A 21,550-nucleotide genomic window follows, 5' to 3' on the forward strand; every position below is an offset into this window, starting at 1 on the left:
GGTTGTCCATAAGTACTTAACCAGTCCAGGCAATGACATAAGTGATTACAGATGAAGCAGAATATGAGCAAGTTTCTCATTAAACTTCCATTTATCTTCAAACTCATTCATTAATCAGTGTGCTGTATTGTAGCTAAGCATCTTCAGAGTGAGATCTTGGTAAATGTGGGAATACATAATAGTATTAAGTGCTCAAACCTTGGAACAAACTTTGAACTCTGATTCTGTAACCAGTTTTCCCTGGCATTTTCACAGCTTCCTTGGTCCGTTTTAGCTTGCAGTCCTACAGGCTGCTGCAAATCTTGATTATTGCCTTTAAAAAAAATTCTGGCATTACAACTAGCTGTGTGTCCCTTGAACAATTGTAATCAGCTTTTTAGCAGGACAGACGATTCTTGGCCGCTAACATGGAGCAATAAGAGGCCTTTGGTGGCTTGAGGAACAGAGCCACCTTAGTCATGCACCAGAAGGCCTAATTGGCAAGATAAAAATGCTTTTGACTCATACTGAAAATATTCCTCCAAGTGTAGCTTTGAAGCTTTTAGTTGTAACTTTTTGCTAGCTTAAATCGGTTTGGGGAGTAAATCTCATCTGATTTGCCTTGAAAAGTTCTCCTGCAGGCGGAGGACATCTTGTGTGGGTGTTTCTCTACCCTTCACTAGGAGGCAGGAAACTTCTTTTTGCATCACTTCCTGCAGGAGCCTGGAGCCATCTTATCTCCAGTATTTTTCCTGCCTTAGCAGGGAGATCAGGCTTCTCAACAAGTTCCTACAGGATCTGTTCATCTTCATCTATTTCTGTCCTTTGTCTTATCTGTGTCTGTCTTTCAAAATCCCGTCCCTTTAAATGTCTCAGCTGCTGGAAATTGGATATCTGCTGCTATTTTCTGTGCCCTCCCAAATAGGGCAGACTATTTCCCACCTTTTTTCTTCTTAGGAGAGGCTTCAAAGAGATGGCGTGTTAAGACCTCCCCGGCAAGCACATTTGCCAAATGCAGTCCTGCTGAACAGGGACCAAGATCGGGCTAAGGGCTCTCTTCTCATAATTAGCTCTCCATTCTAATGGGCCCCAGCCATCTCCCGAGCAGGAGGAGCATTCTCAGCCGTGCAATGACCCAGCAGCTTGAGAAGAAGACAGCGCAGTGGCTCTGCTCAAGAAGCACCGCGTCCAGAAGGAAAGGAGCCAAATGCCTTCCCAGGGCAGCAAGATCAGGGAGGTTCAGGGGGAAGAGGAGGAGGAGGCGGAAAATCTGTGGGCCCTTCAACGGCTCCAGATTTACCCACAAGTAACACACAGATCTGGTTTAATGCCCCACCTTCAGCCCTAACTGAGTTCTTCAGACAGGCCATGAGGGAGGAAATAGAATGATACCACCTCGCCAGGGAATCTGAGGGGTTTCTGTAGAAATTTCTTCCTGGCAGGGTTTTTGTTTGTTGTTTGTTCTGTGTTCTTGTTAGAAAGGATCACAACCACTGTCTGCGGAGCATCTTTATTTACTGACTTGCACATACCAACATTATTTTTTATTTGTATCCTTCCTTTTTTCCCTCATGGGGGCCTGAAAGTGGCTTATCGCATTGTTCTCCCCTCCTCCATGGTATTGTCATAAGCAACAACTATGTGACATAGGTTTGCCTGAGAGGTTGTGATTGACTCACAATCACCTTGTGAGCTTCAGTGGCAGAGCAAGGATTCAAACTGATGTTTCAGGTCCTAGTCCAACATTAACCACCACACCGTGCCAGTTCCTAAAAGGGTTCTGGATTGTGAACAGTGAACTGCAGTCTTTTTATGCTGGAGGACAAGGGGTGCTTGAAAGTCCCACAAGTGACTTTTGGCAGGAAGGGAAGAAGAAGAAAAGAGAAAAGCTGCTCTGCAGGGCTACGTAGAGGAGGTCACGTGTCATTGATAGCCTGGAGTGAAAGCTGTTGAGATATGAATCTTCTCAGAACTACTCAAAGCACTGAGGTTAAACTTTCGTGCTAAAGGTTATTCTGAGAAAAGATAGGAATGTATTTGACAAGCAGATTGGAAAAGTTTCAAAATTGGATTGGCTGCAGAACGATGACATTGCGTAGATGTGTGTTGTGAAGTCACATGTGACTTACGGCAACCCCATAGGGTTTTCAAGACATGAGACATTTGGAGATGGTTTGCCATTGTCTGCCTCCATGTGGGTTGAGGGCGTTCTGGGAGAACATGTAATTGACAGCCTGGAGTGAAATCTGTTGAGATATGAATCTTCTAAGAACTCCTCAAAGCACTGAGGTTAAACTTGTGACTGGCCCAAGGTCACCCAGCAGGATTTATGTGGAGGGATGGGGTTCTCCAGATTAGAGCCCGCCATTCTTAGCCACAGTAACATTGGCAAGCGTTAAAAATGATTAGGGAAGAGGAGCAATATAGGTTATAGAATGCTACAGGTTTGTGTCTAGGAGGTGCTCTTTCTTGCATGCCCCTTCCTTCCAGCTTTTCCAACACCTGTGTAGTCTAATGGCCTCACCTGCTGGAAATCAAAGAAGTGAGGAATGAGAGTGCAAATCTAGCAACTAGCCAGGCTCGTGTGCATCCTGGCTTAATATCACTTAGAACTGACATCCAAAGGCACCCATTTATTTGAACTTTTTTGTGCATGGGAGTGTGCCTTACAAAACAGCAGCTATCAGCCTCTCGACAAGGGGCTCCATGCTGACGAATGCGAAGCATGATACACATGGGAGGCCCCACATTGTGTGCCACACAGTTGCCTGGGAAACATGTTGCCTTCCCCCGCATCTCCCCTGCAGTTTCCAAGCTGCAGTACAGGAATGCACTTATGCTATAAAGGGGCGGACGGGGGCACCTTAAAACTCTCCACAAGAAGCAATTTTAAAGCATTCTTAGATGCCATTTGTGATTGGAGCCATTGCTTCCAACCTAGGGTTTGTACACAGCTTCAAATCCTGGATCCAGAGCTAATCCTGTTGTGTATTAACTGTGGCTAAAAAGCAGTTGAAACGCCAAGCGTCAGGAAAAAGCTGCAAGGGGGGAGAGAACAGGGAGTGTGTGATTGTGCAATCTACTTGTAGTCCCTTAATCTCGCTCTTAAAGGCTGACTCATGTTAGTCAGCATTGTCTCAAAGTGTCCGTTGATTCATGCTTGGTGGTTTCCTGTTCTGATATTTAGAATGTCTCAGTCTAGTTTTGTAAAGATGCTCAGAAGTGAGAGGAGATACAGAGCAACACCTCGATCTCGGGAGGAAGTCAGGGAAAACGTGGAGGTAATCTGTTTAAAGACTGTGTGTCGTTCCCAGGTGTGGTCTTGGTTCCGCTGAAGCTTTGTCCAGCCACCATCTAGGCCAGTGGTGGCGAACCTATGGCACAGGTGCCAGAGGTGGCACTCAGAGCCCTCTCTGTGAGCACGCATGCACAGAGTTCGTCAAAGGTTTTTTTTAAAAAAAAAAATCGCCCCACACACATCTAGGCTGACCTGGGCCGCAAGGCACGACGTGTAGGTAACCCTGTTAAGTGCTGTTAAACCCCACTGATTTTCATGGGAAGAACTAAAGCGCAATCCTTTACCTTGGTTGCTGGCAATGGGGCTTGCTTCTAAACCAGGGGTAGGGAACCTGCGGCTCTCCAGATGTTCAGGAACTACAATTCCCATCAGCCCCTGTCAGCATGGCCAATTGGCCATGCTGGCAGGGGCTGATGGGAATTGTAGTTCCTGAACATCTGGAGAGCCGCAGGTTCCCTACCCCTGTTCTAAACCTTCCTAGGGTCGTGATTCACCCATTCGAAGCATTGCTCGATTGCTTCAAAACAAAGCCACCGACTACCACCAGGCTTACTCCCGAGTAATGCGCACCTTGGAGCCAACCATTTCTTCTAAACTAAAACCTCAGTATTCAGGTTAAATTACTGTATTGGCACTTTGCGATAAATCAGTGGGTTTTGGGTTGCAGTTTGGGCACTTGGTCTTGAAAAGGTTCACCATCCCTGATCTAAGCTATCGTGGAGTATCTCGTGCATCCACTGAAAGGAACAAAATAGTGCAAAGATTTTTGTCTCTATTTGCTTTGCCTGATAGCTTCATTTTTGGTATTCTTATTACTCCATGTTCTGTTTCTAGCATGGAACTAACCTAGCAATATGGGGGAGTGGCAGAACTCCAGAACCGGAGAGGGTGGGGGCACCCACACGGTGGCAGCATTGCCCTCCTGCCGACGTGAGCGCCCCAAGGAGGGCATTTCTGCCAGCAGAAGCCTGCGTTACTTCCACCAGTGGTTTCAGCAGCATCCCCCCCTTTGGATGGAGCTGCAAGTCTTTTAAGTCTTAGAGACCTATGTACAAATCTGCCATGTACGAATCTGCCAGAGCTTCACTTTGGCATGAAGCTTACTGGGTTATGGTGACAATAAATGAAGAAGGAAACAATGTACACTGTCTTGAGCACCTTGGTGGAACAGATGGATAAAAATGGGTGAGGTAAATAAAATATGCTATGGTACAGTTTTTATTCTAAATTATACACCATGTGTATAACACCACAGTACATTTAGTATTGATAGGAAATTAGATATTGGAGATATTGCAAACTTATTCCAAAATTTCCATTTTTTAAGAAGTGGGAGACGTTTCCCATGGTTTCAAAATTCTGGCAGTTTCACATCTGTATGCAGCAATGTGTAGATTTAAACTTGTGTGAGTGTTTGGGTAGCAGTATTTGATTAGTTCAAGAGGAAGTCTAAAAGTGAGTAGAGATAAGAAGCAGCTGTATGAATGTCCGTGGAACAGCTAAGGCTAATAATGCAGAATACAAACAAAAAGAGCAAGCTCAGTGAGGGATAACAATTCAGTACCATACCGTGTGTTTGAAAAGCAATAAATACGAAGTTGGACCTTTTCCTAAATTGGGTCTGTTTTGTCTACTAATTTTGGGAAATCGGTCAAAGGCAGCCTTAACAACAAACCATTGCATGGTCAACAAGTCTGGTGTTTCCACCCTCCTTCTTTCCTCTCGTAATGTGGTTGGCGTACATCAGCCACTGTCTGGATCAGTGGTTCTCAACCCGGGGGTCGGGACCCCTTTGGGGGTCGAACGTCCCTTTCACAGGGGTCACCTAAGACTCTCTGCATCAGTGCTCTCCATCTGTAAAATGGATAAATGTTAGGGTTGGAGGTCACCACAACATGAGGAACAGTATTAAAGGGTCGTGGCATTAGGAAGGTTGAGAACCACTGATCTGGATTTACACCAGTTTTCCTTACATCCAAACAGTGGCGTAGAGAAAATGCCTCCCCACAGCAGCACCGAACCCCCTGCGGTGGCCTACCCCGACTTCAGCTGGCTTTTTCTCCAAGCTAGGAATGCAGAGCACAAACGTGGTTTGTAATTCTGGTTTACAAGGCAAGTTCAAATCACAGTTTGCTGGTTTGGATGTAATGGTAACCTGTGGCTTGCTCTGCAAGCCAAAATATGGGGAGTAGGAGTTACAGTGTATGAGGGAGAGAGCAAGAGGGAGCAGGGAAGCACAGGACTTTATCTCTTAGTACCAAACCATGGTTGGTCATTACATCTGAACAGTGCCTATGACTGTACATTACGGTTGGGAATAGAGGTTGTGAGCTTGAGTCTGATTTGCACTATGTTAAAAATTCATGCCTACCCTAGAATTGGGCTGAGGGTCCCAGCTTCCACATGATTGTTGGTCATCAGAGATAAATTGTTATTTTCCTTTACGTTTCTAAGGCAATGCTTTAGCAAATTGCTGATCAGTCAGGGTTTATAATCAGCAGGCCTCTTCAAAGAAGCAGGAATTATATTGTTTAAATTATTCATAGGTTTGGTAGCACTGATAAGATGTACAACTTTGCTTTAACTGTAATGGATGGTTTTTGCAATTCTTATTGTAAGCCGCCTCACAGATGGAGAGCCTAGCATAAATACTTTAAATAAAGAGAGAATGAGGTAGTATTCCTCTCAGATGTGATCATTTGGTGCCGAAGTAACAATGTTGGGTACTTAAGTACCTTGTAGTGCGGGTGGGTAGATATAGTGGACACTGAAAATATGACAGTATTTACTCCCTGACTCATCAACCTGACATAGATTTGGCCTACTTATCTCTTGTCTTTGGACTTGAGAATTTTCATTCCTCCTCAGATCCTTTATCTTAACAAAATACCAAATTCCTGGGGAATTATGTGGAGGAAATATTTACGGTATATGGAATGTCACATTTAGACATGACTGTATATAAAATAAATTACATAGTACAGGTTCCCAAAATAATATGCGGACAGCATGAAAAGTTCTGCATGAAAAAATATTACAGATATCCCTTATACTAGAGGATATTTTTCATTGGGTAAATCTTGCCCTTTTACCAAGTGAGTGATGTGGTTGTGTAGACACTTCTTTCTCTGAGACAGGATATCTTACTTGGTCAATTCCCACCACTTCCTTCAAGGCAGCAGGAACAAATTATTTCCATTTCCTCTCCCCTGTCATGAGAGTCACCTTTTCCCAGTTCTTTTCCTTTCTCAGACAGGGAGAGCAGTGTCAGGCATAGGCTCTGAATCCTACACTAACTTTCCTCTTTTTCTAAAAATCTACACTTTCTTCCTTACTATCACTTTCTCTTTATCCCTTTCTGTCTCATTTTCTTCCATCTCCAGAGCTCAGGCAGAGTTAGGTTTAGAAGAGGTAGAAATTGTGCCTTCGACCAGCCTTTACAAAGGATTCTCAACTTCCTACCAGACGTTCAAGGACATTGTCAACTACTATGCCAGGAAGCAACTGCAAGGATCGAGTTGGAGGCACCTTTAACTGCCACACTAGCAGTGAAATGCCTCCATTATTGATCAGACTCACCCAGGAACCAATTTCGTGGTCTCCCCAGAGGCTTGGAGCGGCACACAGGCAAAGTGAACAAAGAGAGGGTGCTCTTCCCACACACCAGAGGAACTGGATGCCACCTTCCTGCTAGGAACAAGCAGTGCAGTTCCCAGCAACATGGTCTACGAAAGCTTGGAATTGAATTTTGCCAGTAGTAACTGGGTAGAGAAATCAGAGCCTGATCCTCCAATAACAGTTCTTTAGGGGAAACTGGGATGGATAAAGGAGATTGCTTCCTTCCATCACGGTTGGGGCACTGACATTAGATCCAGACCCCCCTCCTCCTCTAGCTCTCCCTTACTAGGCACACTGGTGTCTATCGTACAGAGGGTGCTGCGGTATGATCAGTCAAGGCAACCAGGAAAATGCAGGGAGGGGAGACAGAAAGCGCTTCAACTTTCAAAGATTCCCTTCAGCAGTGCAGTCATTTTTCACCTCAAAGTGAGGATGATGACAGAGAGGAGAAGGAATTCTACCCGATGTAGAGGAGTTCCTGACTGAGGTTCCTAAATAAACTGTAAGGTTGTTTTTTTTCAATCCTGAGGATTGCCAGATTGCCAGTATTTCCTCCTTAAATTAATGGCTGCCTTAGGTGCTCTGAACATTTCTCCCAAGGAGGAGGCAGTTCTCCCCACTGATGCTGTTAAGGGTTGAGCTATCAGCAACGGGGAGCTTTCCTTCATACTGGCTCCATAGAAAGCTTGTGTCCATCCCCAGATTTTTTTGAGAAACAGTTAAAGAGATAATGGATGAACGTTCCTCAAATAAACATTTTCCCTCTTACATTAAGAAAATGCATGCCTTGCCTCAGTTTACATTTCAAAGACCCTACTGGAGGATGCCCCAGTGTCTGCTCTAAAGTCCAACAGTTTTTATTTGAGGATGATGAAAGTTCTACCTGGAATGCACTAGTTATATAGGTGTCAAACTTGCAGCCCTCCAGGTGTTACGGACTACAGTTCCCATCATCCCCTGCAAGTTTGACACCTGTGAGATAGGAGGTCAGAATGTGCTCTAAAAAGAGTACTTGGAGCTACTGCCATGGCCATTAGAACAACTGCTATGGCTTCTGTCATTTCCAAAACAGTCAACAGGTGGCTAATCCAGGGGAAGAACAAAATTCTGAAGGCTCCTTCTTGCGCAGCAAATACAACTTTAGATTATCTTTATTTTCTTCTCAAGAGCCATGGCCTGCTCCGTCGCTGCCAGGTGCATTCTCCGGTTACATGTATGCCAGGCTAAGAGGCATTATAAAACCATTGTGACTTTATAATTATAAATTATAATTACATTAAAGCCCCCCTTTTGGGGGGACATACTGTTCAAGACAAAGTCCTCATATAGAGGTTTGAAAAACTGGATGAAGTCCTCATAGATACTTTTTTAAAAAAGCAATGCTAGGTACGTCTGCTTGGATAAATGCCTGTCAGGATCTCTCTGTAGAGCTCCTGGGCAGGCAATACAATTGGATACCTTTAGGTATCCTTTTGATGACCGCCAAACTACAAACATTTCACTTCAAAGTCCGATAAACCAGTCAAGACAATAAAGCTCCCAAGTTCCTACTATGTCAGCATCGCAGTGGAGGATGACTCTTACATTCTAGGGGGCAAATGGCTTTAACAACAGACAGATCCATGGTTGCTTGAGGTTGTCACCAAAGGTTATTTCTTGGGATTTGTAAGGATGCCTTCGTTCACTTCTTCTCCTTCATGCAGAAATCAAAAGGAGATATTCAGCATACAATCAACCATTCAGCATCATTTGGTCAATAGTGTCTTAAAACTTGTCCCTTCCACGGTTAAAAGCACCAAAGCTTATTCCGTTTCCTTTACAGTCCTCCAGAGGATCAGGGACTGGAGAGACTTATTAGGCCTCAAGCTCCTAACAGAATCATCAGTTTTCATCCAGGAGTCTTCGTGACCTCTGCGAACCAGATGGAAGCATATCGGCATGTCCTCATTTTTGTGGCCTACAGGAGATTCCTTCGTTTCTCAGTAGAAATGTCACATTTCCAGTTCAGAGCACTCCCATTTTGGCTCTCAGTTATGCCATAGGTGTTTTCCATGATCCTTCTGTCCCTGATGAGACTTTGAGAACTGGGGCTCCACATACACTCATATCTGGATTACCTCTTCATAAGATCGTCATCCATAGAGAAATCACCGATACTTAGACATTGTTAGATCCCTGCAGAGCAATGGCTTCAGAGCTCATTGATACCATCATAATACTTAAAAGTTCTGGGAGTGTTAAAAGACACTTCCTGCAACATCATCTTTCTATCAGAAGCCAAGGCACTAAGATCAAGGTCAATGACGACTTCGGTCATAAGAGCAGGACAGCAGCTCTGATGCAACTAGTTCAGTGGTTCCGAACCTGGGGTACATGTACCCCCAGGGGGACATGCCAGAGCATTTGGGGGTACATAAAAATTATGTAATGGGCTTGCTAATATGGGGATACATTTTTAGGAAAATGGGTTGCTGAAGAGTGTGTGTGTGGGGGGGGAAAAGGTTGGGAACCATAACTTAGTTGACCTGCTTTAGTGTTTGTACTACCATCTTCATTTGTAGCCTTTCTTTTTTACTGAAACACGTTGAAATACAAAATGCCGCATCTCCCCATATTGCCCTGCTAGGACGCTCTGATCTTTGGAGGGGTTCCTATTAGAAATCCCTGGCCCGAAATACATCCAGCTGGCCTCCACTAGGGCGAGGGCCTTTATAGTCCTGGCCCCACTCTGGTAGAACAGGCTCCCTAGAGAGACCAGGGCCCTGCGAGACTTGTCGAGTTTTTGCAGGGCCTGTAAAACAGACCTGTTCCGCCAGGCATTTGGCCAGCCGGGCTGAAAATGTGTTCCATCATCCCGGCCTCCAGTGGGCTCGGGGGGGGGGGGTGGTTTTGAGGATTTTTATCACCATCTGTGTCTTTGTTTTAAATATCGTAAGCAGGTTTTTAAGGTTGTGATATTTATTTTCTGTTGGACGTCGCCCTAAGCCAGCGATGGCGAACCTTTTCGAGACCGAGTGCCCAAATTGCAACCCAAAACCCACTGATTTATCGCAAAGTGCCAACACGGCACTTTAACCTGAATACAGAGGTTTTCGTTTAGAAGAACGGTTGGCTCCGAGGCGTGCGTTATTCAGGAGTAAGCTTGATGGTAGTCGATGGCTTTGCTTTAAAGCAACCGTGCAACTCTTCCAACGGGTGAGTCACGACCCTAGGAGGATTTACTCAGAAGCAAGCCCCATTGCCAGCAACTGAGCTTACTCCCAGGTAAAGGATCGTGCTTCAGTTCTTTGCATGAAAATCAGTGGGGTTTAACAGCGCTTAACAGGGTTACCTACACTACTTCCCCAAAACTAGGTCTTAGGTTTAATTCTAATAAACAAGCCCAGTGGCCCAGGCCAGCCTAGATGTGGGGGGGGGCGAACTCTGTGGGGGGGGGAACTCTGTGCGTGAGTGCCCACAGAGAGGGCTCTGAGTGCCACCTCTGGCACCCGTGCCATAGGTTCGCCATCACTGCCCTAAGCCCTTTGGGGGAGGGCGACTAATAAATTGAAAGAATAAATAAAAATATGAAAAGCAATTCAACCAGGCAGTAAAAACCTCCAATAAACAATGCAGCAGGATTTATACTGTATCATAATTATCTACTAAGTCTTGCTGTGCATGTTTGTAACACCTGCGTTATGGCTTCTGTATATGTAAACCTTTATAATTTGTCCATAAATGCATAGAGAACAGGCAACTGCACTGAGAACAGACAACTGCACTGTCATCTTTAAGGGGTATAATAAAAAGTGTTTCTGGCCACAACTGCTACCTTCTTATCCATCAGTAGGCGTGTGTCCCAAGTACTCCTGTACTGCAGACCTGTTCCTTCAAGGGGAGAGCAACCACGCCCAGAACAGTGGACACCATAAGTTCTGGGTCAGAGCTTCTGCTCACCAGTAGCACTATCATCTTGTTGGGATTGACATCAGTTTATAAACCTTCATCCACTTCAATACTGCTTTCCAAACAGTGCACCTTAGTGGTCTCCCATGAGCCTTTCATCATTATGTTTGAACTGTTTTATGAAGAGGCATCGGAATAGTTTACTATGATTCTAGAGTAATCCTAAAGTTCTGGTCTTTGAAAATTTAAGGCCAGTAATTATTTTGATGACATTGTGTGGTTTATATATAGCAGAAAATATGGTTCCAGGAAAATGCAGTGGGGAATCCCTGGACCCGTAATCCCCCCTCTCCACAGTGCATAGTTTTGTAATGAAGAACTTCCGTGGGAAACCATAGTTTTGTGGCCATGTTTGAACCACAAATTATGACTTGTACTCTTCCCTACAAACAAGGATTCCAGGCTCCAGTTTCATCATGGGGTCATGGGGAAGAGATGTAACGGCTAACTGATGACTTGCAAAAGTCTTTAATTAATGAGCTGTTCAGGGAGGGAATCCAAGCATTAGAATTAATCTGGTAATACATGATCACAGGAAAAAGAAGATCTTCTTTATGTACTCTAAAGCAGCTTGAGTAGAGGATACAGCAAACTGCTTGCTTAAAGGGAATTTTTACTAGCCCATCGCGGAGAGCAAATGGCTGACATCCAGTGGGAAACTAGCCGTAAGCTTCCCACATGATACAAAATTGAATAGTAAATATACAAAACGTGAGAGTCCAAAATGCGCACAAAAGTCACTCTCCAAACCAAGTTTTGGTTTTACCTGCTCTCTTTCTAGATTTAACTACCACAGCTGAAACTGGCTTACTTAAATCACTGACAACTTTTCATTCAGCAGTGTCTTGGATCATGTGAAAGAATAAACCATTGTTTGTCACTGCAAGGATATTCTCTGAACACCTTTCTGTCGAGTTTCGGGCCAGATGTTTTGGACACGCAATCTTGGTTACTCTGGTGGATGACCTTTGTCGGGAATGTGACAGGAGGAGTGAATTCCTCCTAGCAGTGGTCTGCAACCTGTGGCTCTCCAGCTGTTCATGGACTACAATTCCCATCAGCCCCTTCCAGCATGGCCATCTGGAGAGCCGCAGGTTGCAGACCTCTGTCCTAGGATTTAAGGTTGCTGAATAGTCCAGAAGAATTGGAGACTCTGGTATCCTTGATCAGCAAGCTAGGATAGGTATTAGGGGCACTGTGCCAGCTGATTCAAGAGGCTGGTTTGGAGGAAGTATTGTTCAGCTCCATGGGAATCGTGACACAGAGTTTCTTGAGGTCAAATTCCTTCCCGTATGCTATTTAACTTCCTCCTACAACTTTAGGTAGCGATTATCTAGAGTTGTGGAACTGGGTGCCCTTAATACATAGATGATGTCTATCTGTTTCTCTCTAGTTGGTTGCATGTTTGTTTCCAGTGCCTGTTCAAGATGCTGGTTTTAAGTTTCTCCTGTACACACCTGGCTAGATCCCAGTCTTCACAGGGCTTGTTTCATGGTCTGTCCCTGATCTCCAGTAAGGTAGGTGGCCACAAAAGGAGAGGGCCTTTTTCTGTGATGCAGCTTTGGCTATGGAATATACTTCTTCAGCTGATGCTTTGGCTGCCACCTGGTGCCAGGCTGCAGCTTTGTTTATTTCAGCAGGCTTACAAGTGTCGTAGCTTCCCCTCAGTTCTAGTGTGTATATATTTTCCCCTGACTTCATTGTTTCATTGCAGTAGCTAATTCATTGGAAATTGGTTTTAGAGTGGTTTGGGGACTGTTTTATCTATTGTATTACTGTGCTGTGAACTCCCTTTGATGTATGAACGCAGAGAGGTCGTATATGACTAATTAACTGTAGAAGGAATGGACTTTGCTACTGTGTTCCAATCATAGTATCCTACCTACCCAGGGATGCCTTTTCGAAGCACATGTTGGTATCTGTTATCGCTGTGAAGTTAGACCTGTGTGGACAATGTCTGGTGCAGGGGTCTGCAACCTGCGGCTCTCCAGATGTTCATGGACTACAAATCCCATCAGCCCCTGCCAGCATGGCCAATTGGCAGGGGCTGATGGGATTTGTAGTCCGTGAACATCCGGAGAGCCACAGGTTGCAGACCCCTGCTCTATGGTTTTGGTTGGGGTTCTGATGACTGAGCAGTGAGCCATACAGCAAGGAAAAGTTAATGTGCGTAATTTGGTGGCTGTACAAGTTGCAAGGTTTGCTTACCTTAGGTGCTAAATACTGTTTTAATCACTGAGTCCAAATGACCTTGCACATAAGCTGTATGTTAGGGCCATGGGAAGGCGCCATGATGGCTCAGTGCTAGAGCATTTGCTTTGCATGCAGAAGGTTCCAAGTTGAATCCTGGGCTTTTCCAGTTAAAAGAAATAGGTGGTTTGAAAGACACCTTCTTAAAGTTCTAGAGAGCATCTCCTGAATAGACAGCTCTGATCTTGGTGAACCAATGGTGTGATTCAGTAAAAGGCAGCTTCATGTGTTTATGTGGGCATATTCATAACCTTGGGCAAAGCTGAGTTGTTCAGTCCAGACTTCTTCATTCCCTGCAGGTCTCTAAACTTGCCAAAAACCCGTCCAAACTATTTACAAGAGAAGCTTAGCCATAACAATGTATTGTCAAAGGCTTTCACGGCCAGAATCACTAGGGTGTTGTGGGTTTTCCGGGTTGCATGGCCGTGTTCCAGTAGCATTTTCCCCTGACATTTCACCTGCATCTGTGGCTGAGATCCTCTGAAGATGCCAGCCACAGATGCTGGTGAAACATTAGGATAAAATTCTACTGGAGCACGGCCATGCAACCCAAAAAACCCACAACGCCTTAGCCATAACAATTCCCTAGTGACAATCTTCTGTTGGGTTTGTGACTCTCCTTTTCACAAGAACCCCTTTAGATTTTTGTGATTGTCGAATAGTTTGACACTAGCCTGCTTCTGCTGAGTAGCCACTCTGAAATGAGGCCCCACTGAGGCAAAGTAACACCTGGAAAAGAGTAAGGGAGAGAGATTTTGCCACTGGGGCAGTTTTTCCTGTTCTGTAGTGTAGCCAGGCACGATCCTTTTCCAGATTTATGATGAGTTGTTGTTTATTGTTTGTTTGTATGAACTCTTAATTGTCTTAAATGTATTCTTTTGAACTAGTTTACCAGCCACAGAATAGATTACTGTGGTGTAAGAGAAGGACTTCAACAAAGGTAGTCCTTCGTGGACACCAGTTTAGAACTAAATAACTGCTACTACAAGTTTGTCTTTCAAAACAACTATTTAGACCGGTTGTTGTGGGCTTTCCAGGCTGTGGTCTGGTAGATCTTGTTCCTAATGTTTCACCTGCATCTGTGGCTGGCATCTTCAGAGGTGTATCACAGAGAGAAGTCTGTGATACACCTCTGTAGATGCCAGCCACAGATGCAGGCGAAACTTTAGGAACAAGATCTACCAGACCACAGAGACCAGTTGAGTCCAGCCGTGAAAACCTTCGACAGTACAACTATTTAGACCTTTCGTTTTGCTCAAGAAGTTTCTCATCATTTTGCAATCCCAGTATTTCTTGCATGAAAATCAAGCCCAAAATGGACTCTGCTGTTACAAAGAATTATATTTCTGGGCTGTTTTCTGCTTGCTTTTTCTGGTTACAGGAAACCATTAATGTCAGGGGCCAGTAATGAAGCACTTTACCTTTTAGATGCCGCCCAAAGCTTTAACATAAATATAGTGTTTTGGTCTGCTTTTCTAGCTGGTGTTTACCTGAACTTTAAAACTGGATCCAAGAGAAAATTCAACTAATACTTCCTTTTCCTTCCCTAGAACACATCAGTAATGGAGGATCAGAATGAAGAAGAGTCTCCAAAGAAAAACACACTGTGGCAGGTAAACCCCTCTTCTTTCCCTTCTTTTTCTTTTAAACTCCTTTTAGGCCAACTTGAGTGTCTTTGGATGCCATTGGTATACTCTGGAATTTGCCCCAAGCAGTAGCTCCCAGATAACTTCCCCAAAATTGAGGACTATCCCTACATTTTAATAGTGCATCATTAAAGTTTGCACAAGAGTCCCAACCAAGCTGAGTTTTCTCAGTAGTCTACAGGATGAGGTTAGGGAACAGCAGACAGTTGAGTGATTTTATCTTCATCTGAAGTTTTTAAGAGTTTGTGATTCCGGCTTTCGATAATTTAGACATCACTACTGGGAAGGGTAAAAATGCCGGTTTCAATTCCCTTTTGGTTCCCAAGCTTTCAGTGGTGTTTGCCCAGCTGCAGCTTCTGCCCCTGTGGGAGAAGGTGTGCCCACTGTGTTGCTGCCATTTCCCATTATTCAGTAGGCAGATGAAGCAGCATGCTAGGTCTGTCACTGTGAAGCGCTATCTCAGCTGTCTCCGACAGGGTGCCCCTGGGTGCCATGGGTCCGTTGACTCCTTTTCTGGCATCTCCCCAGTGTTTTTGAGGAAGTGGGCGGGACTAGGTAAGGCATTTGACCAGCAAAAGTCTTCTGGTTGATTATTGGAGATTGATTGACTGTACAGATTTGTTTCAAACATTCTTTTGACAACACTTGCCACTGCAGCACAATGGCCTGCACTGTGTTACTGAAGTTAAGAAGAGGAGTTTGGATTTATATCCCCTCCCCGCTTTCTCTTCTGTAAGGAGACTCAAAGGGCCTTACAATCTCCTTTATCTTCACCTCTCCGTAACAAACACCCTGTGAAGTGGGCGAGGCTGAGAGAGCTCCAAAGAACTACAACTAGCCACTACGACTAGCCCAAGGTCACCCACCTGGTATGCGTTGGAGTGCACAAGCTAATCTGATTCACCAGATAAAGCCTCCACAGTTCAAGTGGCAGAGCGGGGAATCAAACTTGCTGCTCCAGATTAGAGTGCACCTGGTCTTAGCCACTACACTACGCTGGTTCTTCAGCTGTCGCAGTCATGTGGCTGACTCTGCTTCTTGCAGCAGCCATTTTTGGCATCCATTTTATTTCTCTGCCCACCATGCTGCATCCGATTCCACATGTGCCTGCAGGCTCACAAAGGTTTGGGATCCTTGTGCTGGGCAGCTGACATGACTGGAAGGCAGGTCAGCACTGAAAGTGCACTCTTACGGCAGCAGCACTTTGAGCACTTCACCTCTAACGCCTGAAAGCCAGCAGACAGGTTTGCAGGTTGGTGGCCTCCATTGCTTTGGGCAGGCAATATAGTATATTGCTGCTATGCTAAGACAGGAAAGTGGGTGGGTACAGCTTGCTCGTTTCCCTTCGTGTAAGGCACCTGTAGATGACGGGCACTGCTGCTCGCCCCAGGGCAGTGAGACTTGCATGCTTGCTGTGTCACCTGTTTTCCACCCACATTGACTTCCCTTACTACCCAACCATTGAATAAATCTGCAATCTTCTTATTAAGTTTCAGGAGGCTCTTTTGGGAGAGACCAAAAGTATATATGGATTTTCATGGACTGATACTACTGTCTAGTGCTTTTATTGTATCATTTACTTTCTGTTACACTTTTGATCCAAATGAGTTCAAAGGAAAACATGACAAAGTTTCAGGCACGGGGAAGAGAGTGCCTGGCTGCTCCCTGCCTCCCTCCAATGAACCCATCAATGCCAATTGGAAATTGAGGAGAAAGGGGCTGTCTGCTGGAGTCGAATCCAGGCATGATGGTGCAGCTGAGTTTCAGTGGGTTAATTTCAACACTGTAAACCCACGTTTGAAACAGTGTGTTTGTTTTGCTCCATGGAGAATATCGCACTGGCAGGCGCTTGCAGTTCTGTACAGTCACTAGGTGGTGCTGTGGGCACAATGATTGAATTCCTTGTTAGAGATTACAAATATCACTGACATCTTAGCAGGGAAATTAACCTTCACCACTCTGCGCTCTTGGCTGAATCACACATTTTGCTTTCTAGATATCTTTTAGAGGTATTAGAACAATCTGCCTGGAATTCACATCTTTCTGGCGGAGTTTCTGTTTAGATGGTATTGTTTTGTGGTCGGTGCGGTTACACGAACACGTGAACTGTGTAAAAAAGCTTCAGCTTACATAGCAGCTTGGTCCCTTGAAATCAGACCCAGGGTTGCAAAAAAGTGGGTCCCTAGCTCTTGTGGTAATTATCAATCGCTGCCCACTTATTTTACTGCTTAACATATTAACAGTGCATGTAATAGCAATGGGCTTTTTAAAGGAAATCCTAATCTTAAATGTTAAAGGCAGCCATTTCTTCTAGAACTGAGGGTGAAAAATCAGTTTATGGCTGTGGCAGGACTGAGCACCTCCCCAGCAACCTGTAGCTCTGTGGCCTGTAGCCAGCTGGATAAGGGTCTAGAGACCAAGGGTTCTATTCTGTCAGATGCTTATTCAGACCTTCAAGCCAATCAAATACAGAAAAAAGCACTATACTCAGGCTACATCAAGCAAGGTAAGGAAAAAATTAATCAATGTGCTTAAAGTGTAACAGAATACAAGAGAACAACTGGATCAACATATGATAATAATAGCAACACGCTCCTCAGTACTACTGTGTCTAAGAAAGACTGCACATCATGTTATAAAGTGGAAGAATCCCACAATGAAAAAATTCAGCATAAGAAGATAAGACATAACTAGTAAATATCCAGTTCATAAGTTGTTGGTTGTTGAACAGGTTTTCCAGATAAATTACTCCTGTTTTGTGAGGAAACCAAATTTCCCCTTCCTCAGCAGCACAGTGAAATATTTTATGAGGAAGTGAAACCTTTCTCAGTCTTTGGCTGCACAGCGTTGTTATGGCCCAAAGTGCCATCTTTCCCAAAGGTTCTACTTTCAAAAGGTGCTTCAGGAAACACATGTTGCTTACTGCAATCTCATAAATACAGAACATGAATTACCACAATACTCATTGTCAAAATAATCAACCAAGGATCCCCTTGCCACTCAAGCAGCCACGCCCAGGACTGGCTGAGACCTTTAAGGCTTACTCTAAGGGGTCCCCTAGTTTGACTGACCCACTCCCAACTGCTGCTAATTGCTGTTGGCTCAGCCTGCCTCCATGATCCTTAGCCCTCACCGCCTCCACTTGGGGCTTGCCTGGCCTTTCCTGAGCAGGCATGTCAGAGCTGTTTGCCCGCCTTTTAGCTTCCAGATAGGCCTCGAGGCACCTTCTGATATCAGGTAAGGGGCTCTCCTCTCCCACCTGTTCCCATCGCAGTGGCATTTTGAATAACATGAGTCCCCAACTGGAACGGAACTGTATAAAGAATGTACAATGTGGAGTAAAGAGGAATGTTGGATAGGAGAACTTTGGTCCTGAATGGAAGACAATACACCACTGGCTACTTAGTAGTAATTTGGCCGAGAAATGAGCCCTTTTGTTGAATACCTAGCATAATATCATTAAAATTTCTCTAAAATGTTGTGAAAGTTCAAGTTAAATCTGAATTTCTAATATTACCTAATTTTTGTGTTCTTCTTTAAAAAAACAACAACAGATAAGCAATGGAACTTCATCTGTGATAGTCTCAAGAAAGCGACCATCAGAAGGAAATTACGAGAAGGAAAAAGACTTATGTATTAAATATTTTGACCAGTGGTCTGAATCAGATCAGGTTGAATTTGTGGAACACCTTATTTCACGAATGTGTCACTATCAGCATGGACATATTAATTCTTACTTGAAGCCCATGTTGCAAAGGGACTTCATCACTGCTTTACCAGGTATGTCACATCCTATGGAGCAAGGTAAACACAACATGCATGTTAGCGCCCTCAGCCCAACTTATCATGGAAAGGGCGGGGATATAAATCAGATAAATTAAAAAAAACTTGACTGTAAACTGACTGTTAATAGTCAGTGCATTTTGTATTTTGGCCCTTCTGTGCCATGTGGTGTCAGTTATGTCTGACTGGATTGCACTGGATGGCATTATTGTTCCATTGAAACTTAAAAAAAAAAGAAAGGTTGTGTCTTAGCTATGTCCCCATATAGAAACCAGGCTGAAAGATTTGATGTTTTGGGCTGGGTTCTGTTCTTGGCCTCTTGGCTGCCTTTGAAGACTAGAGCATAAGTGAATTGATCTGTTTGCTGTTTCAGCTATTTGAAGTGTGTCAGTTTTCACATGCTTGGTTCATGATAAGTTAGTCTAGGCACTTTCTGGCTTTCTTGCTTCAGAACTGAATTGCTGTTTAAAGGAAACGCTTCCTAAGTTTTCAAAACACACAAGAGATTTGACTACAAAATTGTAGATATGCTGATTCCTCGTTTCTAGACAGATTGTCCGGAAGCAAACCTCGTGAGCCCCTTGGTAGCCCAGGCCAGCTCAGTCTCATCAGATCTTGGAAGCTAAGCAGGACCAGTGAGGATGACCAGGGTCATGAAACAGGCAGGCAATGGCAAACCACCTCTGAACATCTTGTGTGTTGAAAAATCCTATAGGGTTGCTGTAAGTCAGTTGTGCCTCGTTGACGGCACTTTCCCCTACCACCAAACCTCATGAGATTTATGGGGCTGTTGGATCCAGCCAACTTTTTCACTCAGTCTTGTCCAGTTCCTCTCCTTACCTCAAACCCAGTCTCGCTTGGCTTTTGTCCACACAGATCCCACCAACCTCCGTGCAATCGTTTTTGTGGTTAAAGGGACCCTTCCTTTCTTTTTCACTAGAAATTTGATTTGATCCAGCCCCATGTGTTGGGGATTTCAAGTATAATTTCCCCTGTTTAGTTTTAGGATTATATATGCACACTTGGGGTTCATATTCTAGAAATATTACTTAGGAAATGCAAGGAAAGTGTCTTGTTCAATATTTCAAAACTAATAAGGGCTTCTTACTGAAGCGTTTAAGTGCTTAATGACCAGTATGTAGGAGGAGAGGAGAATAGACTACTGCTGTTTACCTCTTAGCCTCCATGAGTACTTTTGAGGTTGTTTTATGGCCTCCAGGGTTGCCAAAAAATCAGTTGTGACCTGTTGGCACTTTCCACCACTATGTAATTGCCAGAAAAGAGCATGGATTTATCATTCTGGTGGTTAACCTATTTCCTGCCTTTTCTCCACTGGACCCAGAGTGGCATATTTGGAGTGCCCAGGAACTCTTCCCATCCCAGATATCAGATCTAAGTGACACATGAGCAAGCATTTTTGTGATGCTTGCACACAAATCCCAAGTAGCTGGTAATCCCTGCATGGAAATGTGTAAGCAGAATTTGGGGTGCATTAGCACATATTGACAGCCTTGATCCACATCAAAGGAAAAGGGATTCTCAGGTTTGGAGAACAGAACATGATGGTGAGCTGGCAGCCCTTAGTTAAGTTTGTAAAGAATTACATCTATTTCTTGTGCACGTTGATTTGCTTTATCTTTCTGTTACTCATGGGAGCTCTTGCTACCTTCAGAGAAGCTCTTGAAAAGATATACTTGTATTACATTGGTTTTTCAGAAAGTGCTCTAAAAACAACCGGAGATTTTTTAAAGTGTTTCTTCCTAAAACATATTCTGAGGGAGCAGTAATGGGATAATATGCTACGCTAGGGGGGCACCCCACTTGTAAAGTGGCTAGTTTTGTGCTGGCTTCTCATCACTACCAGCATCAAGGTTCAGCTGCAACAAGACAGCCTAGTACAGTAGTTCTCAACCTTCCTAATGCCGCGACCCTTTAATACAGTTCCTCATGTTGTGGTGACCCCCAACCCTAACATTTATCCATTTTACAGATGGAGAACACTGATGCAGAGAGTCTTAGACGACCCCTGTGAAAGGGTAATTCGACCCCCAAAGGGGTCGCAACCCACAGGTTGAGAACTGCTGACCTAGTGGGATTCAATAGGCTTTTTATAACTGTGTAATCATTTACTTGCAATTTTGGAAGTATTCTGAGATGGAATAGGATGGGGAGATGCAGTGGGTTCTTGTATTACTCATGAGTTTAACAATGTCTGTCTCTTACATCTAACCCATCTGCATTATTCTTCCATACCACCACATATATAAAAAAAATCCCACAAGTAATACAATCCATACGCAATCACTGAAATAAAACACACTCAGGTGTTTATAGTTTTAATTCTAAATACTGTATTTATTGTTTTATTGTGTTTTATTTGTTGTTACCCGCCCTGAGCCCTTTGGGATTGGGTAGGATAGAAATGCGGAAAATAAACAAACAGTATATTTACACAGGAAAACACTTCAGACTGATTCAGATACAATGGTTTTGGTCTATTAGAGCTGTTCCAAGTATGTTCTGCAAATATAGGGGCTGGTAGCAACAACTGTGATAGGAGGGAGCATTTTTGTTGCCAATGTGATAACTGTCACCAGAATGCTTATAGTCCTGCTCGTTGTAAATTGTCCTCACAAACCATTCCTTGCTAAATGTTCACATATACAACTCAAGTAGCAACCAACTGATAATTGTCCCCCTTCAGTATTCAACATCTGTTGGCTCAATCAGGTCGTTTCTGCACAGGTCGTTTCCTGGGTTGAGCAAGGGAAATATCTTGGTTTGGCCAAGAAGTTCGCACAGTTCCCGGTCCTAAAGCAGGTTTGTCCCATGATATTTCCCTCATTCTGGGATTTTCAAAAATTGCCAATTTGGCAATTCTTTGCAAAAATCCCACATTAAACCCGCTACTGTGCAAACACCATGGGAGCAGAAACAGTTTATTTTTTCCGCCCAGCCGTCTGATCTCCCTGCCCAGCTGCCCGCCCTCTGATATCTGCACCTGATGTCTTGACAGTTTTCAACTGCT

At 44.1% G+C, this 21,550-nt stretch overlaps 1 protein-coding gene across 4 annotated transcripts in view; it reads left to right on the forward strand.

The window, feature by feature from the left end:
• The window catches only part of FBXW11 (F-box and WD repeat domain containing 11), a 145,651-nt gene that overhangs the window by 80,912 nt on the left and 43,189 nt on the right, over positions 1–21,550 (forward strand). For all 4 annotated transcript variants that reach the window (XM_048500028.1, XM_048500044.1, XM_048500020.1 and 1 more), the window contains 2 exons: positions 14,644–14,706; positions 18,294–18,519. In XM_048500028.1, the coding sequence (XP_048355985.1) occupies positions 14,644–14,706; positions 18,294–18,519 (289 nt within the window). The remainder of the gene's footprint in view (positions 1–14,643; positions 14,707–18,293; positions 18,520–21,550) is intronic.

Source organism: Sphaerodactylus townsendi, linkage group LG01 (assembly GCF_021028975.2).
Source record: "Sphaerodactylus townsendi isolate TG3544 linkage group LG01, MPM_Stown_v2.3, whole genome shotgun sequence".
NCBI classification, from domain to species: domain Eukaryota; kingdom Metazoa; phylum Chordata; class Lepidosauria; order Squamata; family Sphaerodactylidae; genus Sphaerodactylus; species Sphaerodactylus townsendi.